General features: G+C 35.2%; 1 protein-coding gene across 3 annotated transcripts in view; it reads left to right on the forward strand.

Moving 5' to 3' along the window:
• The window catches only part of FOCAD (focadhesin), a 270,438-nt gene that overhangs the window by 106,180 nt on the left and 141,302 nt on the right, over positions 1 to 22,956 (forward strand). For all 3 annotated transcript variants that reach the window (XM_046664479.1, XM_046664480.1, XM_046664481.1), the window contains 3 exons: positions 20,842 to 20,946; positions 21,348 to 21,449; positions 21,980 to 22,110. In XM_046664479.1, the coding sequence (XP_046520435.1) occupies positions 20,842 to 20,946; positions 21,348 to 21,449; positions 21,980 to 22,110 (338 nt within the window). The remainder of the gene's footprint in view (positions 1 to 20,841; positions 20,947 to 21,347; positions 21,450 to 21,979; positions 22,111 to 22,956) is intronic.

Consider the following 22,956-nt stretch of genomic DNA (forward strand, 5'->3'; position numbering starts at 1 on the left):
CTGATTGAATTAACACATAAATATATTAGATGTATGTACTTACTGTCCTGGAGCCAATAAACTGTTTTTCAGTATTGTCATGTGTTATCCAAACTAATGGAGGGAACAGTGTGGGGTCCAGGGACAGGGTTTAGGTTTGGTTAGATTACAGTAAAATCTTATTAAATGAAATCCTATTAATTTAGGATTCAGAGTAATTTGATATAGGCTGAGTTAAAACGTAAGCTGATGTTGAAGCTATTGTATTTAGGCAGTTTTGGTTTGCTCATTTGCATTAGTACAATGAATGTGCCAATTTAAAATGATCAAATTATTCATTAAGATGTATCAGCAGGGACTGGTACTTGGCAACACTTGGCTAATTAGTTTGTTACAGTATATACATGAAACTAATCAAATTTTATTTCTTTAACATTTTTCTCTATTCCAGTTTTGCCTATCTTCATTGTTTCCAATAGTCTGAATTATTATTAATGATAATTATACTGGTGGCATTTTACTCATGTGTATTTAGTTGTCAAATTGTATTCAGTTTTTAATGGTGCAACTTGATCTACATTAAGGGGAGTTGTCATTTAGCTTGAAATACTGTTTTTATTCTTGTTTTTAGTAGGTCCCATTTTATTTATCAAGCATTTTCAAGGCATTGATTTAATTATTCAGTATATATATGTATATATTGCAAACCTCTTACATGGCAGGTTCTGCTAATACTAAGATGAAAGGATGTAGTCTTTGTTGTCAGGAATCATAGAGCTTAAGTGAGTTGACAGAGGCATTAAAAATTTCTGTTCAGTACAACATGGTAATTGCCATTGTGGCGGTGTGTAAGCGTCCCGGGAACATATGTGAAGAGGCCCTCAAGTTTCCCTGATGCAGGGGGAAGGGAAGGCATTCTAGACAGGGTGAAGAGCATGTACAAAAGACACAAATGTATGGCAGGTCACAGCAGGATAACAAGACTGCAAGTAGTACTGTATTAAACTGGAATATTTAGAGTGAGGGAAATTGATCCTGAGTGGATACTGGGCAAATATTTGGAAGCAGGATCCTGAAGAGCCTTGCAGTTGGACAGAAGATGAGAATTTATCTAAAGTATTGAGGTAATCAGATATAGATGATAGAAAGTTATATACTAGGGTATTAAAAGTTTTGGTGGTCCTTGAGATACCAAAATGAGTTTTGAGACAGAACACCCAGTAGAACTTGTAGAGTGGTAGGAATAAGCCTAGGCGTCTGAGTACTACTACAGTGTTTAAATTAACCCCTCACTCATTGAGGGTCCAGAAGTTAGGAAATGGGAAGATAGGTGAAAAGAAGGGTGAAGATTCTTGGAGAAAGTTGCTGGAGTGCTGAGTCCTACAAGTGCCAGCACTTTATCTCAAGCTAGTGACAGGGACTTCAGTGGAACCCCACCTCACCCCATCCAATTTGATGTGTATCCCTTGCAGTTGGAGTGAGCAGATGTATATGGTAGATTGGTGACTGCCCAAAAAATCTAAAAGGGAGTGATGGGCTGACTAGCTGTCATGACAGTGGGAGTGACGAGGAGAGCACTGTAATGTAGGGATTGGCTTGCATGCTTAGAATTTCTCAAAGCTAAAGATGTGTTAGAATTTCCTGTGGACAAAAATGTGAGCAGCATGGGCCAGAGGACTTCAGTGGAATTGTCTCATCTGAACTTACAGGTCTGCTTAAAGGGGAAGACAGGCCTCTGCTAAAAGAAGCAGGATTCCTGGAGGGGGTACAACAATCAAACCAGAAGAGAACATCTCAGCTGCATCAAAAGTCTAGAGAGAACTTAATGTTGCTGGTTTGGGCTGCGTGCCATGGAATGGTAGGAGGATCTCTTTGGGGCATGTGAGCTGTAAAGACACCCCAAGCTCTGCAGCAGAGGAGTGCTGATACTGCTCCTCAGAGTAGCCTGCCCAGATTCAGAGATGGAAGGGGAAAGCCACGCCTATAAGCAACAATTAAAGGTAGTAAGTTTGAGGGAACCCCCGAGAATTCCTCCTACTTGTCACTACAGCCCTTTGCTGCAGAGATGCTGGATTTAATCTTCCTAATCTCATCAGCAAGGCAGTAAGAAATGTGTAGATGTTCTTAGGTTTAGGCTTCTGTGGGCATTGAATGATGCTGAACCATTGATTGTAGTAGAGATTGCCAGATGGTTAGTTTATTTCAAACCTTTTCTTTGGTTTCCTCTTTAAAATTTTTTGTTCTTTGCTGAGGTTTACAAATGGAGATCGCGAAATTCACTCTATCTAAAGCTTTTCTTGGTAACATCATGTTGTCTTTATAATGAATGGTGCATTGTTGAAATGTTGTGAAGCATAAAAGTAATTGCAATAAACAGTTATGCCCATTCTGTCCCTTTTCATGTTTTTTCTCCTTTGAGTGATTAGTGAAATTTCATTTAATCCGTGTAGAAACGAGGAACGTTATACATATTTCTGTTGCCTGGTGGAGAATTCTTGGTACCTGTTTTAAAGTGCTCAGGGAGCATTTGATGACTTAGTTATTTCTTGAAGCCAGAGAGGATTCAGGCAATGATCTGCAAAATTGCTCAAGAAAGTCCAGGAATGTTTTTTAAAACAGTAGAAAAGTGAAGAATCATGCATGCATATATTAGAGTTGTCTTAAATCAAACCCCAGCTGAAGCTGTAGTGACACATGCTGTTCATGAAAGACTTAATACAGTCCTTCTAATCGGATGAATTGTCTTGTTGTGCAAAAACTGTTATTACACTGTGTGTGAAACCAACCATGCTGCAGGGGGAAAAATTAAATCGCCTGACTGAGAGGTCACTTGTGAACAGTAACACAAGATCTATTACCGTTATTAGCGACTCTGGAGGACATTCACCCTTTTATGGTCTTTCAACTGCTGGAATGAAATATTTTAGTGGTAAATGACACCCTTCTGGGAAATCCTCTTGAAGATTCATTCTTTGCTGTTTATACGGTTAAAAAAGGGGGAGGGACCTCAGGGGAAAAAAAATCACATTGTTCCTTTCAGATCACTTAAAAAATTTACTTATTTTGATTTGGTGTGATGACAACTGCCTGTAAATGTTCCTCATTACACCATTCTTAATCTGGGTCTATTAGTAGATATCTTTTGTAACATGGCATGCACATTCTGTGATCTTTTCCGTAGGGAAATTCATGATAGCATGAAACTCAGAGGCCAGAGTGTATGTGTTTTATGTCAAGTTCTGGATTAAACACTTTAAAATACATGAAGTGTAAAGTCTATCTGCTTATTTTGTTTATTTTCCTTTAAGGATCTTTGAAGGTATATAAGGAAGATTATATGAGTATATATTTTAGTTCTGCCTGGCAACCGTGCTGATTGGTAAATATTTTAAGAAATATTTTCAGAAGCAAATGAATAGTTATTGATCTGAGGTGAAGCTTTATAACGCAGTTATTAAGTTGGGAACCAGAGTTCCTTTCCAGTGGATTACATTCATTATAAACTGTCAATCTATTTGTTATAGTTTATTACCACTCTGGAATTTTCTGCCTTTTTGCTATTCTGTTATATGATTGAGATTAGTTTTTGGGGGATAAGAAAGAAATAAGAATAGCTATCAATAGCACTGCAAATAATTTGGGTAAATTTTTTGTTAATTTTGAAGTTAAATAACTGACTTTTTGCTCTTCCCATTATTTGATTTCAGAATCTTTTCTTTCATCTAAAGCTTCCTTACTTTATTACCCAGAAGATATGGAACTGTTAGAGTGATGTGAATAGGCATATAAATTCTGTTGGATTTCTCAGTGCCTGCTTTTGTTACAGGTATTTTGATGGGTTCATTAAAACCTATCTGTTGAAATGGAGGTTGGTAAGAAGAAGGAATAGACGAAAGGAAGTATATTGTCAGTAGAAATAATTCATAGATATTTGAGCATTACCTGGAAATAAAAATAATTTTGTAAAATGGGAGATAGAAACCCTTTGTCAGGTTGCTAATGAGAGGCTTGACCTAGCTGCTGCCGCTGCAGCATCTTTGGGGATGATGAGAGATGCAAAATGCACTGTTGCTAGGCAACTCTCTTGGCTGCCTTTGGAGCAGGTTCATATGTGCTAAGAGCTAATGAATCCTCATGTCTGCTCTTTGAAACTGTTCAAAAGTCAATGAAGACATACCCAGACATTTAGCATTTACAAGTACCTGAACCATTCTTGCCATGTCATTTACCCATTAAAAATTAAGTTGGCCATTTAGTGTGTACTGAATATCGCTTTTTTTTCAAGGTGGACTAAGATTTGAGCCCTAATAAATATGTTTTCAAAAAAGAGCTCAATAAGGATGACCTGGTTCTGATTGATGCTAGTTAAATTATTCTATATGAAGGCTTATTTTAAATTTGACTGCTTTTTTCCCCCCAAAAGTGAGAAGTTCTTGGAACTTGCCTCTTTAAGCTTCTTAGAAAGTTTTTAATTACACTGTCTTCATGCTTTGCCCAGCCCAAGACCATTACTTGTGAAGATGATAGGAATCTGGAACCCAGATCTAATTTTATTGATGACCTGTCTAAAACTCCCTCCCTCTCTACCACCCCAAAGTCCTGGACAGTAGCCATAAGAGAAGCCACAGAACATGAATTAAAGCCTGATAAGGAGCGCCCCTGGGTCACTAATGAATCTAAGTACTTGTAAGATCCCACCCAACCTCTAATAATACCTTCCTCTCAGGGGATGTTGTAAGGATTACAAGGTGCTGCACATGAAAAACATTGTGAGGTGCCACATGAATGCTCGTTTTTTGCAGTGAATTCTAAGGGATTGTCTAAATTCAACAAGAATTTTGTGTCACTGGATTATTAGCTATTAGGCTTGCTAATATTTTGGTAGGATATGGGATAATTGTAGTGGGATTATTTGTAACAGGATTTAGCCTATACCTGTTTATATTTTGGTTGCATTAACCTGTGATTTGTCAATGTCACAGCACACAGTATAATACCATGTGATAGAAGGCACTCAATACATATTTATTTCTGAAAGAAAGTTGTATAAACCTCTTATATAGACGATTTAGATTGAATTGTTTCATTTCTTGTAATATTGCAAAATATACTGGAGATTCTGTTACAATTCTGTGCATGTCTGTGTTTTCTCAGCTCTAAAATGAGAATAGTAAAAGAATCCACCTGATTAAATTCATCATGTGGATTAAAATGAGATAATTCAGAGTATAGCCTGGTTTATAATCAGTGCTCAATAAAAGTTATGTATTATTACAATTGTAGTTGATTTTTATAGCTCCTTTTTTTCATTTCACAATTATTTCTCTGCTATCTTATGTTCTGGAAGCAGTGCTAGGCTATTTAGCAAGGTAGACTTGTTCCTTTCCATCTGGGGCTTATTATCATACTTTATTCCCCAGGTACATGAAGAGAGAGACATTAGCTATTTTCTGCTTGTGCCTTTGTGTGTGTGTGTGTGTGTTTTAAACTACCTTTGGTTGCATAAAAGGGATAAAGAATAGTGCTCTTCCATAGAAATATAATATGAGCTGCATATGTAGGTTTAAATTTTCTTATAGCCACATTAAAAAAAGTAAAAATAAATGGGTGAAATTAATTTTAAAAATATCTGTTATTTAACTCAATATATCTGAAATATTTCAATATGTAATCAACATAAAATTGTTAATGAAATATTTTACAAATTTTTTTGCACTAAACCTTCCAAATCTGGTGTGTGTTTTACCCTTACAGCACATTTCAATTCAGACTAGCCACATTTTAAGTGCTTGATAGCCACACGTGGCTAGTGGCAACTGTGTTGAATAGTACAGAGGTACTAAAAAATGTCAATGTTCGTTTCTTCCATATAAATGTAAATATATATTTAGAAATATCCTTCTCATTGGTTTTACTTGGCTAAAGATAGCCTCACAGTCTCTGTAGTGGAAGAGAAACCTAAAATGGTTAAGAACAATAATTCTTTTTTTTTTTTAAAGACTGGCACCTGAGCTAACAACTGTTGCTAATCTTTTTTTTTTTCCTGCTTTTTCTCCCCAAGTCCCCCCAGTACATAGTTGTATATTTTAGTTGTGGGTCCTTCTAGTTGTGGCATGTGGGACACCACCTCAACATGGCCTGACGAATGGTGCCATGTCTGCGCCCAGGATCTGAAGCAGTGAAACCCTGGGCCACCGAAGTGGAGCACGCGAACTTAACCACTCGGCCAAGGGGCCGGCCCAAGAACAATAATTCTTAAAATGGGGTTTTCGGGAAGGTGCTAGGAGGGTGATAGAATGTCGGGCAGCTTTTTTTGGTGGAAGTCTCAATATTTATACTTTGTGAACCTTTTCTTCCTTCTTCAGTTAGTCTTGAGTTTAATTCAGCTCATATTTACGAAGTATTTGCTATGTGTATATAGCATATATGTGTGTATATATACATATATAGGGCAAATACAAAGAAGAATAGGAACAAGGTTGCTACCTGTAAGGTTTTCACAGGCTAGTGTGGCCAACAGTCTTGAGAACAAATAATTATTGCCCAATGTACTGAAATAAAGGTGTGCACAAACCTAGAGTGACAAACAGTACTTAGAATATTCTTTGTCTGGAGAGAGGCAAACAGATACTCTATTATCCTTAAACATTTTTCATGGTTGTAAAACAATATTGTTCATGGTTAATGCATAATAGTTGAACTATCAGTTTGAAAAAGAGGAACAAAGTTCAGCGGGCAAGAGGAAGGACCAGATGTGCCTTGACAAATAAGCTGAGCAAGAAGGTGGGGGAGAAGCTTGATCAGACTTTGTTCCCTAACATCAATTGTCTTCTTTGGGTGGGAATTTTGCCCCTTTCTCATTCCTCCATTGAGCCTTTGCTGGGTCCTCCTGCTACCTTACCTACCGCCTACTCTTCTGCCTTCTAGTCTTACACCTAGTTTAGTCCCATCACTTACTGAAACAGTGCTGAAAATATTTTGAGTAAAATAGCCTTTTATTTTACTAAAGTAATATTCTTGTAATATGTAATAATAATATGTTAGATATCCAAACAATATAGTAGTATGTACAATAGTCATAAACAAACATATTTGTCTTAATGTCAACTCCCCCCACCAAATATATGCACACAAAGGCAGTATGTTTTATACATGTTTCTTTGTAGTTTGTGTTTTTCTCTCGTCAGTATGTTGTATATATCTTTCCATGGTAGTTTACACAGATCTAATTTATGGTCTTTGAAGGATGCAGGTGTTTCACAGTATATCAACAGCTTAATGTATGCAACTGTTTCCATATTGATAGACATTTAAGTTCTCCATGTTTTTCATTAGTGTCCTTACCATTACAGATAATGTGGTAGCAAACATCTGAGGGCATTCTTGGGCACCTCAGTCTTTTAGAGTGGCATTGTCCAATAGAACTTTCTGCGAAGATGGAAATGTTCTGTGATCTGTGCTGTCCGATATGGTAGCTTCGAACCACATGTGACTATTAAGCACTTGAAATTTGACTAGTGTGACTGAGGAACTGGAGTTTTAATTTCATTTAATTTTTGTTAATTTAAATTCAAATTTAAATAGTTACGTGTGGCTAGTGGTTACTGTATTGGGTAGCCCAGCTCTGGAATCTCTCCCTTCCTCTGAAAAATGAAAAACAATCATTGTTATACTATTTAGTATTTTGCACTTATCAAACACTGTCTTGAATTGTTGCTTTCTTGTTCTTATATCTTAATTTCTATCTATAGAAACTATTTTCTATACTTTTAATCTTCAAAGTTGAGTTTCACTGATTCGGTCAATAATGATTGAGATTATAATTGTGAGTTCCTTAACTAGACTGTAAACTACTTGAGAGCAGGGACTGACTTTTCTCAGTTGTGTCACGGAAGCCTAACATGGTACCCAATGTGGAGCTGACCCTCGAATATTTTTAATTGTTAGGTATATAACTATGGGAGAGTTTGCTATTACTGTTGACATTAGAAATCCTCTAGAAGTTATTCTTGTTAAGAATCCTATATAACATTTTTTTAATTGCTAGTTTTTTTTTTTAAGCAAAATAGGAAATGATTCCGGATCAGGGGTCTCCAACACTACCCCAGGTTCAGTGATTTGTTAGAAGGACTTGCAGAACTCAAGATATAGTGGCAATCATGACTATGATTGTTACAACAAAAGAATAAAAAGCAAAATCATCAAGGGAAAGGGTTCATCAGGCCAAGTCCAGAGAAAACTGGGTGCAAGCTTGCAAAAGTCCTCTCCCAATGGAGTCACACACGATTCACTTAATTCCTCCAGCATCGAATTGTGACAACATGCGTGAAGTGTTGTCTAATAGGGAAGCTCATTAGAGACTCTGTGCTGAAGGTTTTTAGTGGGGGTTGGTACGTTTAGACACAGTATTTTGTTTACTGTGTTTGTACAAATAGTTCAGGCACAGTTGTATCAGTAAAGAATTGTAGGAACCCTCCCCAAATCTATTTTCCAAGACCCCACCCAAACACTAACTCTGCAATCAGGTCTTTCAAGGATGGCAGTCTCAGGCCTGCTATGTTAACTCTTTTCTGCACAAATATTTACTTAAATTTTGATTAATTTGGGTTATATTTTATATTTTTAAGTAGTAGGTCCTACATCAATCCTTACAATTTTCTCTCCTATTCTCCTTTTTTGATACTTGAAAATTAACATTAAACATCTCCTAAGTAGGTGGTTATCATTCTCTTTTTGAGTACCTTTGATTACAGAAAACTTAATGCCTCTTAAGGCAGTGCACTCTATTCTCTAAAAAATTTTAAAAACTCATTTTTCATACTAAACCCAAATATACCTTTCAATTTGAGCCTCAGAATTACATAAAACAAACCTAATTTTTCATTTATATGTTTAGACCTTTAAGTATTGGAAGATATCTATTGTCTGTCTTCAAGTCTTCTGTTCTTTAGTATAGGAACACAGAATTTTTTTTCTGTTCTTTAGTAGAGGAACACAGAATTTTCTGTGTTTCTCTTTGCCCTTTTATCTTTGTGGTTGTGACAACAAAAAAAAAACCCTATTTATAGTATTTTTTTCCTGGCATATGTTTTGTACATTGTATTTATGTTTTTTTGTTTTCCTGAGGAAGCTTCGCCCTGAGCTAACATCTATGCCAGTCTTCCTCTATTTTGTGTGTGGGTCACCACCACAGTGTGGCCGCTGATGAGTGGTGTAGGTCTGTACATGGGAACCAAACCCGGGCTGCCAAAGCAGAGCATGCCGAGCTTAACCCCTAGGCCATGGGACCAGCCCTGTATTGGTGGCTTTCAATATGGAAGTTTTTGCATTGTTTTGCTTTTTTTAGTTGATTTACTCGACAAGAAAATAATACCTGCTATTGTATATAGATTTATGTATATCTGGGGAAATCTTGTCTCCTAAATTTTATTGAATTCTAATTTGTATTAAAAAATACATTTATGTAGAGATGATACTAGATTAGAAGAGTTTTAATCTTTTATTATGAAAAATTTCAAGCATATTCCAAAGTGGAGGGAATAGTATAATAAACCTGATGTGTACATCCGTTAGCCTCAACAGTTATCATTACACAGCTAGTCTGTATCTTCTGTACCTTCTGTATCTTCTGTACCTACAGACTATAAATAGTCTGTATATTTATATAAATATAAAATATTTTAAACTTTATTATGTGAGAAAATTATCTTAGTTTCAATTTTAAAAATTAATAATGAAATTTAAAGTTCTTATTGCTGCTTGTTTTTCTTTCTTTGAGTTTTGTTATTTTTATTATTATTTTTTTTTGTGAGGAGGATTGACCCTGAGCTAACATCTGTTGCCAATCTTCCTCTTTTTGCTTGAGGAAGATCGTCACTGAGCTAACATCTGGGGCAATTTTCTCTATTTTATGTGGGATGCCACAGCAGTGTGGCTTGACAAGTGGTGCTAGGTCCATGCCTGGGATCTGAACCTGTGAACCCTGGGCCACCAAAGTGGAGCACGTGAGCTTAACCAGTATGCCACCGGGCTGCCTCCTATTTTGAGTTTTAGATTTATGCATTTTGCCCATATTTTTAGGGGAAAATTTGTATTTGTCTTAAGAATTTCTGCATTTTCTATTTAGAATATCAAATCATTGATTCATAATCATATATATGTGTGTGTTTTCTTTTTAATAGCTGACTCGTAGTGAGTGCTTTACTGTGTGGCAGGTATTGGGTTAGTTTGGCTGGGTGTGGAATTCTGGGGTGGAAACCATTTTCCTTCACAATCTTGTTTGTTTTCTTCTATTGCTTCCATAGCTTGCAGTGTTGCTGTGGAAAAAGCCAAAGTTATTCTGATTCCTGAATTTCTGAGTATACGTTTATGTGAACCTAATTTTTGGGTTTTTTTTCTCCTCTCAGGAAGTTTTTAGGATCTTCTCTCTGTCCCTGGTACTCTGTAATTTCATGACGATGTGTCTTGTGAATCTATTTTCATCTATTGTGCTGGATAATTTGTGGTTCTTTTTAATTTGGAAATTCAGGTCCTTGAATTCTGGGGAAATTTTTTCATTATTTTGTGATTAATTTCTTTCCCTCTACTGACCTTTTCTTGTTTCTTTCTGGAACTTCTCTTATTTGGACCCTGAGTTCCTATAGTGATCTTATAATTTTCATATCTTTTCTTCCTCTATTTTCTTCTCTCTACTTTTTTACTTTACTTTTGGGGAGATTTTGTTAACTTTATCTTTCAGCTATTATTGAATTTTTTGTTGTGCTAACGTGTATATAAATTCAACATCTCTTTTGTTTTCTGAATATTATTCTTTAATTGTGTCCATCTTTACTTAGTAGTATTTCATTGTTTTAGTGCTTAGTGAGTTCTTTCCTTTCTAGAGAGCATGTACATATTCACTCAATATTTCTTCTAGAGTGTTTAAAGATTCTCTCTCTTTGATGTTTAATTCTTGAATCCACCAGGAATTTTTTTCTTATATGGTAGTGTATTAGGATTCCTCTTCCCATTAACTAACCAGTTTTTCTGTCATCATTCATGGATTAAACTTTTTTTTTCTTTTGGTTTGTACTTTCTGCTTCTATCATGTATGTCACTGTCAATGTCTTCTTACTAGCATTCATTTCGTCTTTCTAGTCTAATAATTTTCCTTGATGCAGAAGATTATGCAAGACAGGGGTTTACTAAATCTATTTTCTGTCATTCCTTAACAGTACGCTGTCTACTCCAAGCAATAGAATCAATCTTCTTATTCATTGTTGTAAGAAATTTAAATCAATCCTTTTTTATGTTTCTGGCTTTTTTCACTAACTTTACTTCATCCTGGATGTTAATCTTCTTGGTTAATATAGCATTCTAATCATGTCATTTGTTTACTGTTATTCATGTAGACTCAATTTAATGGTCAATCTTTTATTTGAGACTGAGTTAGGATCTCATAAAATTCATGGTATAAGATATTTACCACTTACTTAAACTTCAAAGGATTTTTGTCCTTGAAGAAGGATAGTGAGGATTTGAAGTCATACTTTATATTCAGCCAACTTGTGTTGGCTGTTTAATCTTCTTCTCCTCAAATGTAGTATGCATTGGCTTCACATTCACCGTTGTCAGTCTTTCATAGTTTTTCATATCCTAATAAATTGACCTGACTGTCATAAGCTTTGGGTACTTTGAGCCGTTTACTGTTTTAATAAATTCAAAAGCATTGAACCTCTCTAGTTTTTTTGCATAGTTGCTTACCTAGCCGAGCTGTATTTAATTATATCTCATTGATGGCGGGGAAACTCCTCCTTCCAACTGGCTGATGTAAAGCACGTTGCTGGTGGCAGATACGGTAGTAGAAATTGTACCTAATTGAAAGGAAAAATATACACATTATACTTTATTTATAGGACATTGGCTTTTAAGTTCTGTTTTACCAGTCAGACTACCAAAGATGTAGATCTCACCATGATAGAAATGTAAAACCTACTTTTGTTCAGGAAGGAAATTTTATGCTTACAGGAATTCTGGCCTTATAGTTATCATTTATAGTGAGTTGTCAAAATGTTAGCTATTTCACAAATTAGTGTTGGTTATACTCCTTTTTCATGTGGGTGGTTACATATTAATAATGTGGCTAATCATTACTTTATGATTGAAGTTTTATTATACCATTTTCTAACATATACATTATCTCTGACTCTCAGAGATCATGAATATTCAGATGGGTAAGGAGACTAACCTGGAAATCAAGTTTAGTTTGAGAAAGGTCATGGTTATTTTCAGACTCCTCAAGTGATATGATACTTGACTTTATTTTATTCTAGTCTGTGATATTTCTTCTGTTTTTCCATATTTGCAGCTTCTGTGTTGTTGACCTTACTTTCTATATACTGGAACTTCTTAACTCAAATTCTGATCATGGCCTGATAACCTTTTGATACCCTGGTAACATTTACCTGACAGATAAACTTTTCTAATTCTAAGTTAATTTGGTCAGAGTACTATCTTTAAGTACTTTTCTTCATAAGTGGTAGGCTTTTAGTAATTGTTTACAGAATCAAATAGCTGCAACACTACAAGATCCATCTTGCTGAATGGAATTCGAGCAGATAGAGAAACGAGGAGTAGTTTAGGCGTTCTAAAAGCATTTGTGGTGTGCTGGGAACCAGAGATACAGAGGTGAGGAATATGTCATCCCTGCCTTTGGTAAGGCAAAGTAAGAAGTGTATGTATGGACTTTGGGGTAAAGTTGCTTTGGTCCAATCCTAACTCCAGCATGTGCTAGCTCTATTACCTTGGGCAAATTATTTGGCTTTTACGAGCTCCAGTTTTGTCATTTGAAACACGATGATAATCATGATTTTCTATAAAGTGCTTAGGAGAGTGTTCATAGTAACTGTTCAGTAGATGTTAGCTGCTACTATTAGAGGAGTCACTATAGATCAGATGCTCAAGTCATAAGGCTAGATTGAATATCAGAAAGAAGATTGCCTGGGAGGGACTTCATTATGCTAGATGTCTTTCTTTCCTTGACCTTGTTTGACTCTCAAAAGTTAAACTTCAAGGATCTAGACCACTTATTTAATTATGTTATGATATAAATATAATTTGAACCAAGGAAGAATAGAATTATACTGTGTTTACATTTCTTTGATGTTGCTGCATGCCTACAGATTCCTTATACATGGAGGAAATGATTAGCTTTTCAGTGCTTCCATCAATGAATTGCTTTCTACTGTATTACTTATATAATAGATAGATACCAGAAGTAGAACTGTCAAGTAATTGAGGAAGGTGGAATTAACTAATGTTCGAAGCATAATAGTACATTAGGTCTTTTTTTCTGTAGAATAAATAATTTTTAAAAGTTTCCTTCAATGTTGAAAGGATTAAAGAATGCATTTGTACTTCTGTTCGTATGTACCATTCAAGCATATTCATTGTGTGTTATATAAAAATTCATGTTTTATCTTCTTATTTCTAACTTAACACATAATATTATCTTACCACTGTTTTGTAAATGGCAAATACACTTGTGTACATAGAATTTACTTCCATTTTTTCACAGGACAAAGTCTTATGCAAAGATGTTTCAGCATTTATCTAATCTAAGGATATGAAGAAAATATGAACCAAGAATGCACCTTAGTAGTTCAGGTCTAGTTTTATAAAACATAAATCTGAAAAGTTAAAATCAGACATTGCTTTATATTTTTGCCTCTTACTTCCATTAGATGACCATGTCTTGAATTATTTCTTTTCACTGGTATCTTTACTTTCTATATATTAATTTGTTACTATATCTCTTATAGAGTAATAAACTATGAGCTATCGCTCACATTTTTAAAAAGGGTAGTTATAAACATTAACTAAATATTCTCTCATCACTAAGATGAATAATAAAGCATTTTTTGATTTCTCATAATTTATTAGTAAAATAGTGCTACTCATGATTTTTGTTAGAGAACCATCTGAAAGATTATGCTGTTTTCTGTTTAACTTCATGCAGTGTTGCCAACATGGATGTTTTTCATGGAATCCAGAGTTAAATTTTTATACTCTGTTTTTTATGTGATTGACTCCAGGGAGATGCTAGTTTGTGTCACTATTGCTTGTTTTTGTTTTGTTTGCTGAGGAAGATTTGCCCTGAGCTAACATCTACTGCCAATCTTCTTTTTGCTTGAGGAAGATTCACCCTGAGTTAACACTGGTGCCAATCTTCCTCTGTTTTGTATGTGGATCACCACCACAGCATGGCTCCCAATGAGTGGGGTAGGTCTGCACCCAGGAACTGAACCAGGCCACTGAAGCTGAGTGTGCTGAACTTACCTCTAGCTCATGGGGCCGGCACTACTACTGCTTGTTTCTTCCTTATGTTTTGTCCAATTATAGGGAGAAAACTTACATGATAGTTCTTTATCTGTTATAGATAGCCTGGAACCTTTGACTGCTTTCACTCTGCCAAGGTAGAAAGCAGATGTGAACTGAGACATGGGCTCTCATCCTCATTCTGTAACCAACTAATTTTATGATCCCTGTGGGCCTCACTTCCACCATCTATAAAATAAAGTTGTTTCAATGAACTTGACAAAGACTCTTCTGACTCTTAAAAAACAATCCTGGGGCTGGGCCGATGGCATAGTGGTTGAGTTCACATGCTCTGCTTTGGTGGCCTGGGGTTTGCAGTTTTGGATCCCGGGTGTAGACCTATATACCGCTCATCAAGCCATGCTATGGTGGCATCCCACATACAAAGTGGAGGAAAATTGGCATGCATGTTAGCTCAGGGACAATCTTCCTCAAGCCAAAAGAAGAAGATTGGCAACAGATGTTAGCTCAGGGACAATCTTGCTCACGAAAAAAGCCCTGCAAAAGACCTGTGATTCTTTTTTTAAATTGTGGTAAAAAAACATGTAACATGAAATGTACCTTCTTATCAAAATGTTAGCTGTGTAGTACAGTATTGTGTACAATTTTTCATCTTGCAAGACTGAATCTCTATACCCATTGAACAGCCGCTCCCCATTCCCCCTCCCCCAGCCCCTGACAACCACCATTCTACTTTCTTTTTCTAAGACTGACTGCTTTAGATACCTCATACAGATGTGGAATCATGCAGTATTGGTCCTTCTGTGACTGGTGTTTTCACGTAACATAATGTTCCTGAGATTCATCCATGTTGCAGCATTTGATAGGATTTCCTTCTTTTTAAAAGCTGAATAATATCGCACTGTATGTATATACCACATTTTCCTTGTCCATTTATCCATTGATGGATATTTAGGTTGTTTCCATCTCTTGGCTATTGTGAATAGTGCTGCAATGAACATGCAAATATCTCTTCAAGATCCTGATTTCAATTCTTTTGAAATATTTCAATTCTTTGAAATGTTATTTTAAAATACCCGTGTGTGTTTTATTATAAAAACTAACAATGGTGGGCTAAACAAGTCAAACAATTAAAGTTTCTTTACATTTCATAAAATATTACAGATAAGTTTTTTTCAATAAAAAGACTATTGTTTTAGAAGAGGCACCTAAAACCAACTGTTTAGTAAATGCTTTTTTGTGAATAAATTTTAAAGAGACTAGTGCCTGTCCTAAAACTCCCAGAAGTGGAATTGCTGGATCATATATTAGATTTATTTTTAATTTTTTCAGAAACTTCCATACTGTTTTTCATGGTGGCTGCACCATTTTACATTCCATCAGCAGTGCACAAGGCTTCTAGTTTTTTCGTATCCTCACCAACACTTATTTTCTATTTTATTGACAGCCATCCTAACAGATGTAAGCTAATATCTCATTGTGATTTTGATTTGTGTTTCCCTAATGATTAGTGATGTAGAACATCTTTTCATGTACCTATGGCCATTTGTATGTCTTCTTTGGAAAATTTCTATTAAAGTCCTTCACTCATTTTTTAATCGGGTTATTTGTTTGTTTTTTGTTGAATTGAATTTTCTTTTTGGAGTTCCTGATATATTTGCATATTAACCCCTTATCTGATATATGGTTTGCAAATATTTTCTACCATTCTGTAGGTTGCCTTCTTTACTATGTTGATCGTTTCCTTTGCTACACAAAAGCTTTTCAGTTTGGCCTAGGTCCACTTACCTGTTTTTGCCTTTGTCGCATGTACTTTTGGTGTCATATCCACAAAATCATTGCCAACACCAATGTTATGAAGTTTTCCCCCTGTGTTTTCTTCTAGGAGTTTAATAGTTTCAGGTCTCGTGTTTAAGTCTTTAATTCATTTCGAGTTGATTTTTGTATACGGTGTAAGATAAGGGTCCAATATCCTTCTTTTGAGTACAAATATCCAGCTTTCTCCTAGCACTGTTTTTTGCAAAGACTATCCTTTTTCCATTGTGTATCTTGACTCTTTTGTTATAAATTAATTGACCATATATGCATGGGTTTATTTCTGGGCTCTCTATTCTGTTCCATCGGTCTATATGTTTGTCCTTGTGGCATTATCATACTGCATTGCTTATTGTAGCTCCGTAATATGTTTTGAAGTCAGGAAGTGTGAGGCACCCAGCTTTGTTCTTTCTCAAGACTATTTTGGCTATGCAGGGTCCTTTGTGGTTTCTTATGAATTTTACGATTGTATTTTCTATTGTGGAAAAAAAATACCATTGGGATTTTGATAGAGATTGCATTGAATCTGTAGATTGCTTTGGTTAGTATGGGTATTTTGAGAATATTAGGTCTTCCAACCTATGAACATACGATATCTTTCCATTTACTTTTTCGTGAGGAAGATTGGCTCTGAGCTAACATCTGTTGCCAATCCTCCTCTTTTTTTTCTTTTCTTTTCTCCCCAAAGCCCCGTACCTAGTTGTATATCCTAGTTGTAGGTCATTCTAGTTCTATGTGGGATGCTGCCACAGCATGGCTTGATGAGCAGTGTGTAGGTCCATGCCCAGGATCTGAACTGGCAAACCCTGGGCCACTGAAGTGGAGTGTGTAAACTTAACTGCTTGGCTACGAGGCTTGCCCTGCTATCTTACTTTCTAATTCATTGATTTTTTGTAGTGACATGCTTGGATTCCTTATTCAGTATCTTTTGTGTGTCTTCTATAGGTGTTTTCTTTTTGGTTGTCATGGGGCTTACAGAAAACATCTTATAGTTACAACATTCTATTTTAAGCTGATAACTTCAATCGCATGTAAAAGTTCTACTTTTTTATTCCTCCCCACACTTTATGTTATGCATGTCACAAATTACATCTTTTTATGCTGTGTATTAACATATTTTTATAATTATTTATACTTGTGTCTTTTAACTCCAATACCAGAATTAAAAGTGATTTATGCATTACCAGTACAGTATTAGAGTGTTCTGTATTTTTTCTATTTATTTACCTTTATCAATAAGCTTTATACTTTCATGTATTTTATACTTTTGTGTTGCTGTCTGATGTCCTTTCTTTTCAACTTGAAGGACTTCCTTTAGCATTTCTTGTAAAGCGGGTCTAATGGATCAGCTCCCTCAGCTTTTGTTTATCTGGAAATGTCTTTATTTCTCCTTTAATTTTGAAGGAAAGTTTTGTGGAATATAGTGTTCTTGGTTGGCTGGTTGTTTTTGTTTCAGCACTTTCAATATATCATCCTGCATCCCTTTCTGGCCTACAAGATTTCTGCTGAGAAATTTGCTGATAGTCTTATGGGGGGCCCCTGAAGAATCTTATCAATCACTTGAATTCTGAAGGAGGGAAGAGAAAGCATTGGCTTTTATGAAACCAGAAGGTCTTGAGACAGTGAATTACAGGGCACTTCACCAGCATATTTTAAACTTAAGGTAAAGTTAGAGTGTTCATTCTCTTTTCCGCCTCTGGAGAGTAGAAGGCTTAAGAGCAGAGGAATCAAGAGCTCATAATTACATCTCAAGTAAGTCAATAAATACACATATATGTTATTCATTAGGAAAACAACAATCCATACTTAATTTTATGCAAAAGATATTTTCCACACATATATATCTATATTTGTGTTTTCCTAATGAAATAACACCTATTTTGTTTTTTCCATTGACTTTAGGATTTAACTTGGGCTATAATAGCCTCAAGAACTGTATTAAGTCTAAGATTATTTACTGTAAAAGTTTTCTATTTTGCTTTTTTCATTTCTGAACTCACTAGAGAAAAATAAATACCTTTGCATACTTCTTTAAGTCTAAGACTCACAAAGGATGTGTGCTCTTTGGCATAAATAGAGTACTTTATTTCTTTCCTGACAATGTAATTAAAACAGTTGTTTAAAAGCCATACAATAAATACGCTGTTTTATAAAATGTCACTAAAGGTACTGACTGCCCTTCCCAGAACTAAGAATCTGTCAGAGTGTCTTGGTAGAAATCTTCCCAGAAGGGGTAATTCATTGAGACTGTGCAATGCAATCTAAGATAACCTTTTGTTTTCAATTAAAATGGGGAAGCCAATTCAAAAATTTGTCTCCCTTCATTTGCTCAAGGTGAGGGAGATGAAACTTCTGTTCCAGTAGAGCCCCAGCACTTGTTAAAAACATCATAAATTCTGTCTGTGTGTTGTGAGTCTGTAGCCATTACATGCGTAGCTCCAAATGGTGCCCTGGTATATCATGGTCAGGCTCATTAATGAATTAATGTTTAACTGTCACTTTCTGTTGGTAAGGTTAAGACGATTTTTTTTCCTTCTTGAAATTGAGTTAAAGTAGATGTCTTCTAAGCTTAGAAGGAAAAGGCTTTTTAAGATTGCGGCAGATAGAGGCAATTTAACAAATTCGGGGCAACAAACCTGTGAAATGCACAATAAAGAAAACAAAATTTTTTTGACACTACATTTTGTGCCATCAGGCAAAGTTTCTTGCTCATAGTAGCTATTTACTTAATGATTTTGAATTGATTTTTTTTAAATAGCTTTATTAAGATATAATTCACATGCCCATAATTCATCCATTCAATGTATACAATTCAGTGACTTTTGGTATATTCAGAGTTGTCCAAACATAATTACAAATAACGTGAGAACATATTCATCACCCCAAAAAGAAACCTTGTACCCATTAGAAATCACTCTCCATTTTCCCCTACACCTCCTCAATCCTAAGCAATTACTTTCTGTCTCTATAGATTTGCCTATTCTGGACATTTCATGTAAATGGAATAATATGTGGTTTTCTTGACTCGCTTCTTTCATTTTGTATAATGTTTTCAAGGTTCATCCATGTTGATTCCTTTTCCATTTTATGGCTGAATAACATTCCATTTTATGGCTGTACTACATTGTATTTATCTATTCATCGGTTGATGGACATTTGCCTTTGGCTACTATGGCTAGCAGCCACTCTTTGGCTATTATGAGTTATGCTGCTATGAACATTCATGTACAAGTTTTTTGTGTGGATATATGTTTTCATTTCTCTTGGGTAAATACCTAGGAGTAGAATTGCTAGATCATATGGTAATTCTGTTTAACTATTTGGGAAACTGCCAGACTCTTTTCCAAAGGGGCTGCACCATTTTACATTTACCACCAGCAATGTATGAGGGTCCCAATTTCTCCACATCCTCATCAACACTTGGTATTATCTTCCTTTTTGATGATAGCCCTCCTATTAGGTGTGAAGTGGTATATCATTCTGGTTTTGATTTGCATTTATGTCATGGCTTATGATGATTGAGCATCTTTTCCTGTCTTTATTGGCCTTTTTTAAAATCTTCTTTGGAGAACTATCTATTCAGATCCTTTGCTCTTTTAAATTGGGTTATTTGTCCCTTTATTATTGAGTTGTCAGAATTCTTTATATATTCTGGATACAAGTCTCTTATTAGATACGTGATTTGTAAATATTTTCTCCCATTCTATGGGGTTGTCTTTTCATTTTCTTTAGTATAGTGTCCTTTGAAGGACAAATATTTTTAATTTGACAAAATCTATTTTTTCTTCTGATGTCATATCTAAGAATGTTTTGTCTAATGCAAGGTCACAAAGCTTTACTCCTATATTTTCCTTAGGAGTTTTTATACTTTTAGCTCTTACATTTAGGTCTAAAATGTATTTTGAGTTAATTTTTGCATGTGTTATGAGGAAGGAGTCCAAATTCATCCTTTTGCAGTGGATATCCAGCACTATTTTTAAAAGAGTTTCTTTTGTCCCCACTGTATTTTCCTGATATATTTGTCAAAAATCTATTGAATATAAATATAAAGATTTATTTCGGGACACTGAGTTCTATTTCATTCTATTTGGGGTTCCTTGCTTTTCCATATCAATTTTAGGGTCAGTTCCTCAATTTAGGCCAAGAAGCCAGCTAGGATTTTGATAGGGATTGTGTTGAATCTGTAGATTGATTTGGGAAATATTATCATCTCAACAATATGAAGTCTTTTGATCCACAAATGAATTGCTCTTCGCATTTTATTGTGTTATGCATAGGGATTGAAATGGGGATTGGAGGGAAATTTTTGTCCATTAACCTCCCTTATAGTACAACTGATTTTAATTATTTCATATTGGAATAACGTAATTGAATATTTCACCATGTGGAGTTATTGTTTATATATCCTAAGTGGTATCTGCTCTTTGGAACTATAAACTTCTTTGGGGCAGGATGTATCTTAACTACTTTTGTATTACTGAGAGTGAATGTCATAGTTGTTTAAGAAAAGCATTTTTTTTGATTGGTGTTTGGCAGCTAATTATAGAAGAAATAGAATATTAGTGTTACTATGAGATTACTATGAGTAACAAATGGCCAGCTGACATTTTTTCAGTCTTCTGATTCATATATATTCATATTATTCCTTTGAAGAAAAATGAAATAATGATTGCTTTATAGATTGATTTCTTTTAGAAGGCATAATTAATATGTTCTTTAAATTCATTTTAGGTACCAAATCTGATTCCAGTTTTGATGTTCAAATTGGGAAGACCGCTCGAACCTGTGTTATATAATAATATCTTGTATACTTTACCTACACTGGGTGTTCACAAGGTTTGTATATTAACCAGTTTAGTTGGGGGCAAAATGAAAGTGAGGCGTGACTAATACACGTTGTTTGGTATTATATGAAATTTTAAGTTCTCAAGTTTGCCATGATCACTACTTCCCTTTTTGGGCCAAAAGTATTTATTACAATATTTAAGAATTAATTCTTTTAAATCATTTAATAGCCAAATTTCCCTTTGGGCGTTGTCTGAGATTAGGTCTTTATGTCCCCAGGATTGCTAGCTATTCCCTCCCAAAACTTTCCCCAACCTCTGAGAAGATGGGTAAGACTGTAGTAAGCTTCATTTCTGTCTTTATTTTATAATAAGTGATTTTAAAATTCTTTTGGTAACCTTGGGATTATTCATTTACATTTATGGAACCAAAATTTCTTCAATATTTTCTAGGTGTGCATTGGACAAATTCTACGAGTAATCCAGCTTCTTGGAACCACTCCACAACTAAGAGCTGTCACTTTGCGCTTGTTGACATCTTTGTGGGAAAAGCAGGTAAGCTCAGATATACACTTGTGTGAGTATTAAACATATTCCTTTCACTGAAGGAAACGAATTTTGCCATTATGTGTGACAATGCTTTGATAGAGTCTTATTAGTGAGTGGCATCAGTGATTGTGGGGAGTTTTGATTTAGCATGATGCTTTTGATTTGTATTGCAGTCAGTTGTGATTGACTGTCAGAGAGAAATTGGGAATAGAAAATAAACTTATTTTCTTAATTCTGTAATTTATTTTTCCATTTATGTGGAAAAAGTAATAGAAATATGATTATAAGTGATTAGAACCTTTGTAATTCGGGTGAGATTTAGCCTCTTTTTTCTTGTTTTGTGAAATGAACAGGACATGGGTCTGTAAGAAAATCCCCAGCAATCACAACAGCATTCTTCTCTGCTGATTGGAAGAAATACATTGTAATTTGCAATGCAAATACGATATATAGAGGTTAAAATGCTGCATAAAAGGAGATAATGATTATTCAACTGAAGTTGGGAAATAACCTTTTTTGCGAAATTGCTCTTCTAGGATCGTGTCTATCCTGAACTGCAGCGTTTCATGGCCATGTCCGATGTGCCCTCTCTGTCTGTGGGCAAGGAAGTCCAATGGGAGAAACTGATCGCTAAAGCAGCGTCGATCAGAGATATATGTAAGCAGAGGTAAGATGTGCTTAACCCTTGGGAAGGTATATCGTGATATATTATTTTGCATTTAATTTTTTTATTGTAAGCCGGAAGCTAGGAAACATAGAGGATATTTCAGGAAGAATAAATAAATTTTCAATTCAAATTTTCTGATTGTAAAACTTCATAATATTGGACAATAACTTTGAGAAGCAAGCGTGTCTTTTCCTCTCATTTATATCTAGGTTTATAGGATATTTATTTCCTTTTCTGGGTAATAATTTAGTATTGTAATAAAACATATGATGTTATGCTTTCTGTTTTTCTGTATATAAACCCCTGAAACCTAAGCAGTAGACTGTAGTCAGACTGTTCTTCCTTACATTGTCCTTGTGTTATGCCTGATTTTTATGAGCAGTTTTAATAGGGAAGGCCTTATTTATGACTCATTGCATGGAATTAATTACTAGGAATTATTACAAGGAAAGATATGATCTTGAGTTCCCATGTATGTTCTAGGGTTTAGGAAGACATGAAGATATTAGGGAGATGATTCTGCTGTTCTAGATCCTGGATCGATAAATAGGCTGGAGGTGACAAGGCTTAGTGTTAAGTAAGCAAAGCTCCACTTTGCCAGATATTTTTTTTTCTTAAATAAGATAAGGTAAACATATTTAGGGAGCAAATAAATTTGAAGAGAGTTGTAATCCTGCAATTGCATATGTTGATCAAGCCCCTGCAGTGTAGAATTCTTGGGAGCATCATTCTCACCTATGTCAATGACAACACTGAATGGTACTTCCTGAAGTTGTGCAATGAATGGGTTGGCCCAGGTGCTGGTAACGTGGATAGTGTCTGTTTCAAGTAAAATCTCAGATCAGA

Source organism: Equus quagga, chromosome 6, assembly GCF_021613505.1.
Source record: "Equus quagga isolate Etosha38 chromosome 6, UCLA_HA_Equagga_1.0, whole genome shotgun sequence".
In the NCBI taxonomy this organism is placed as follows: domain Eukaryota; kingdom Metazoa; phylum Chordata; class Mammalia; order Perissodactyla; family Equidae; genus Equus; species Equus quagga.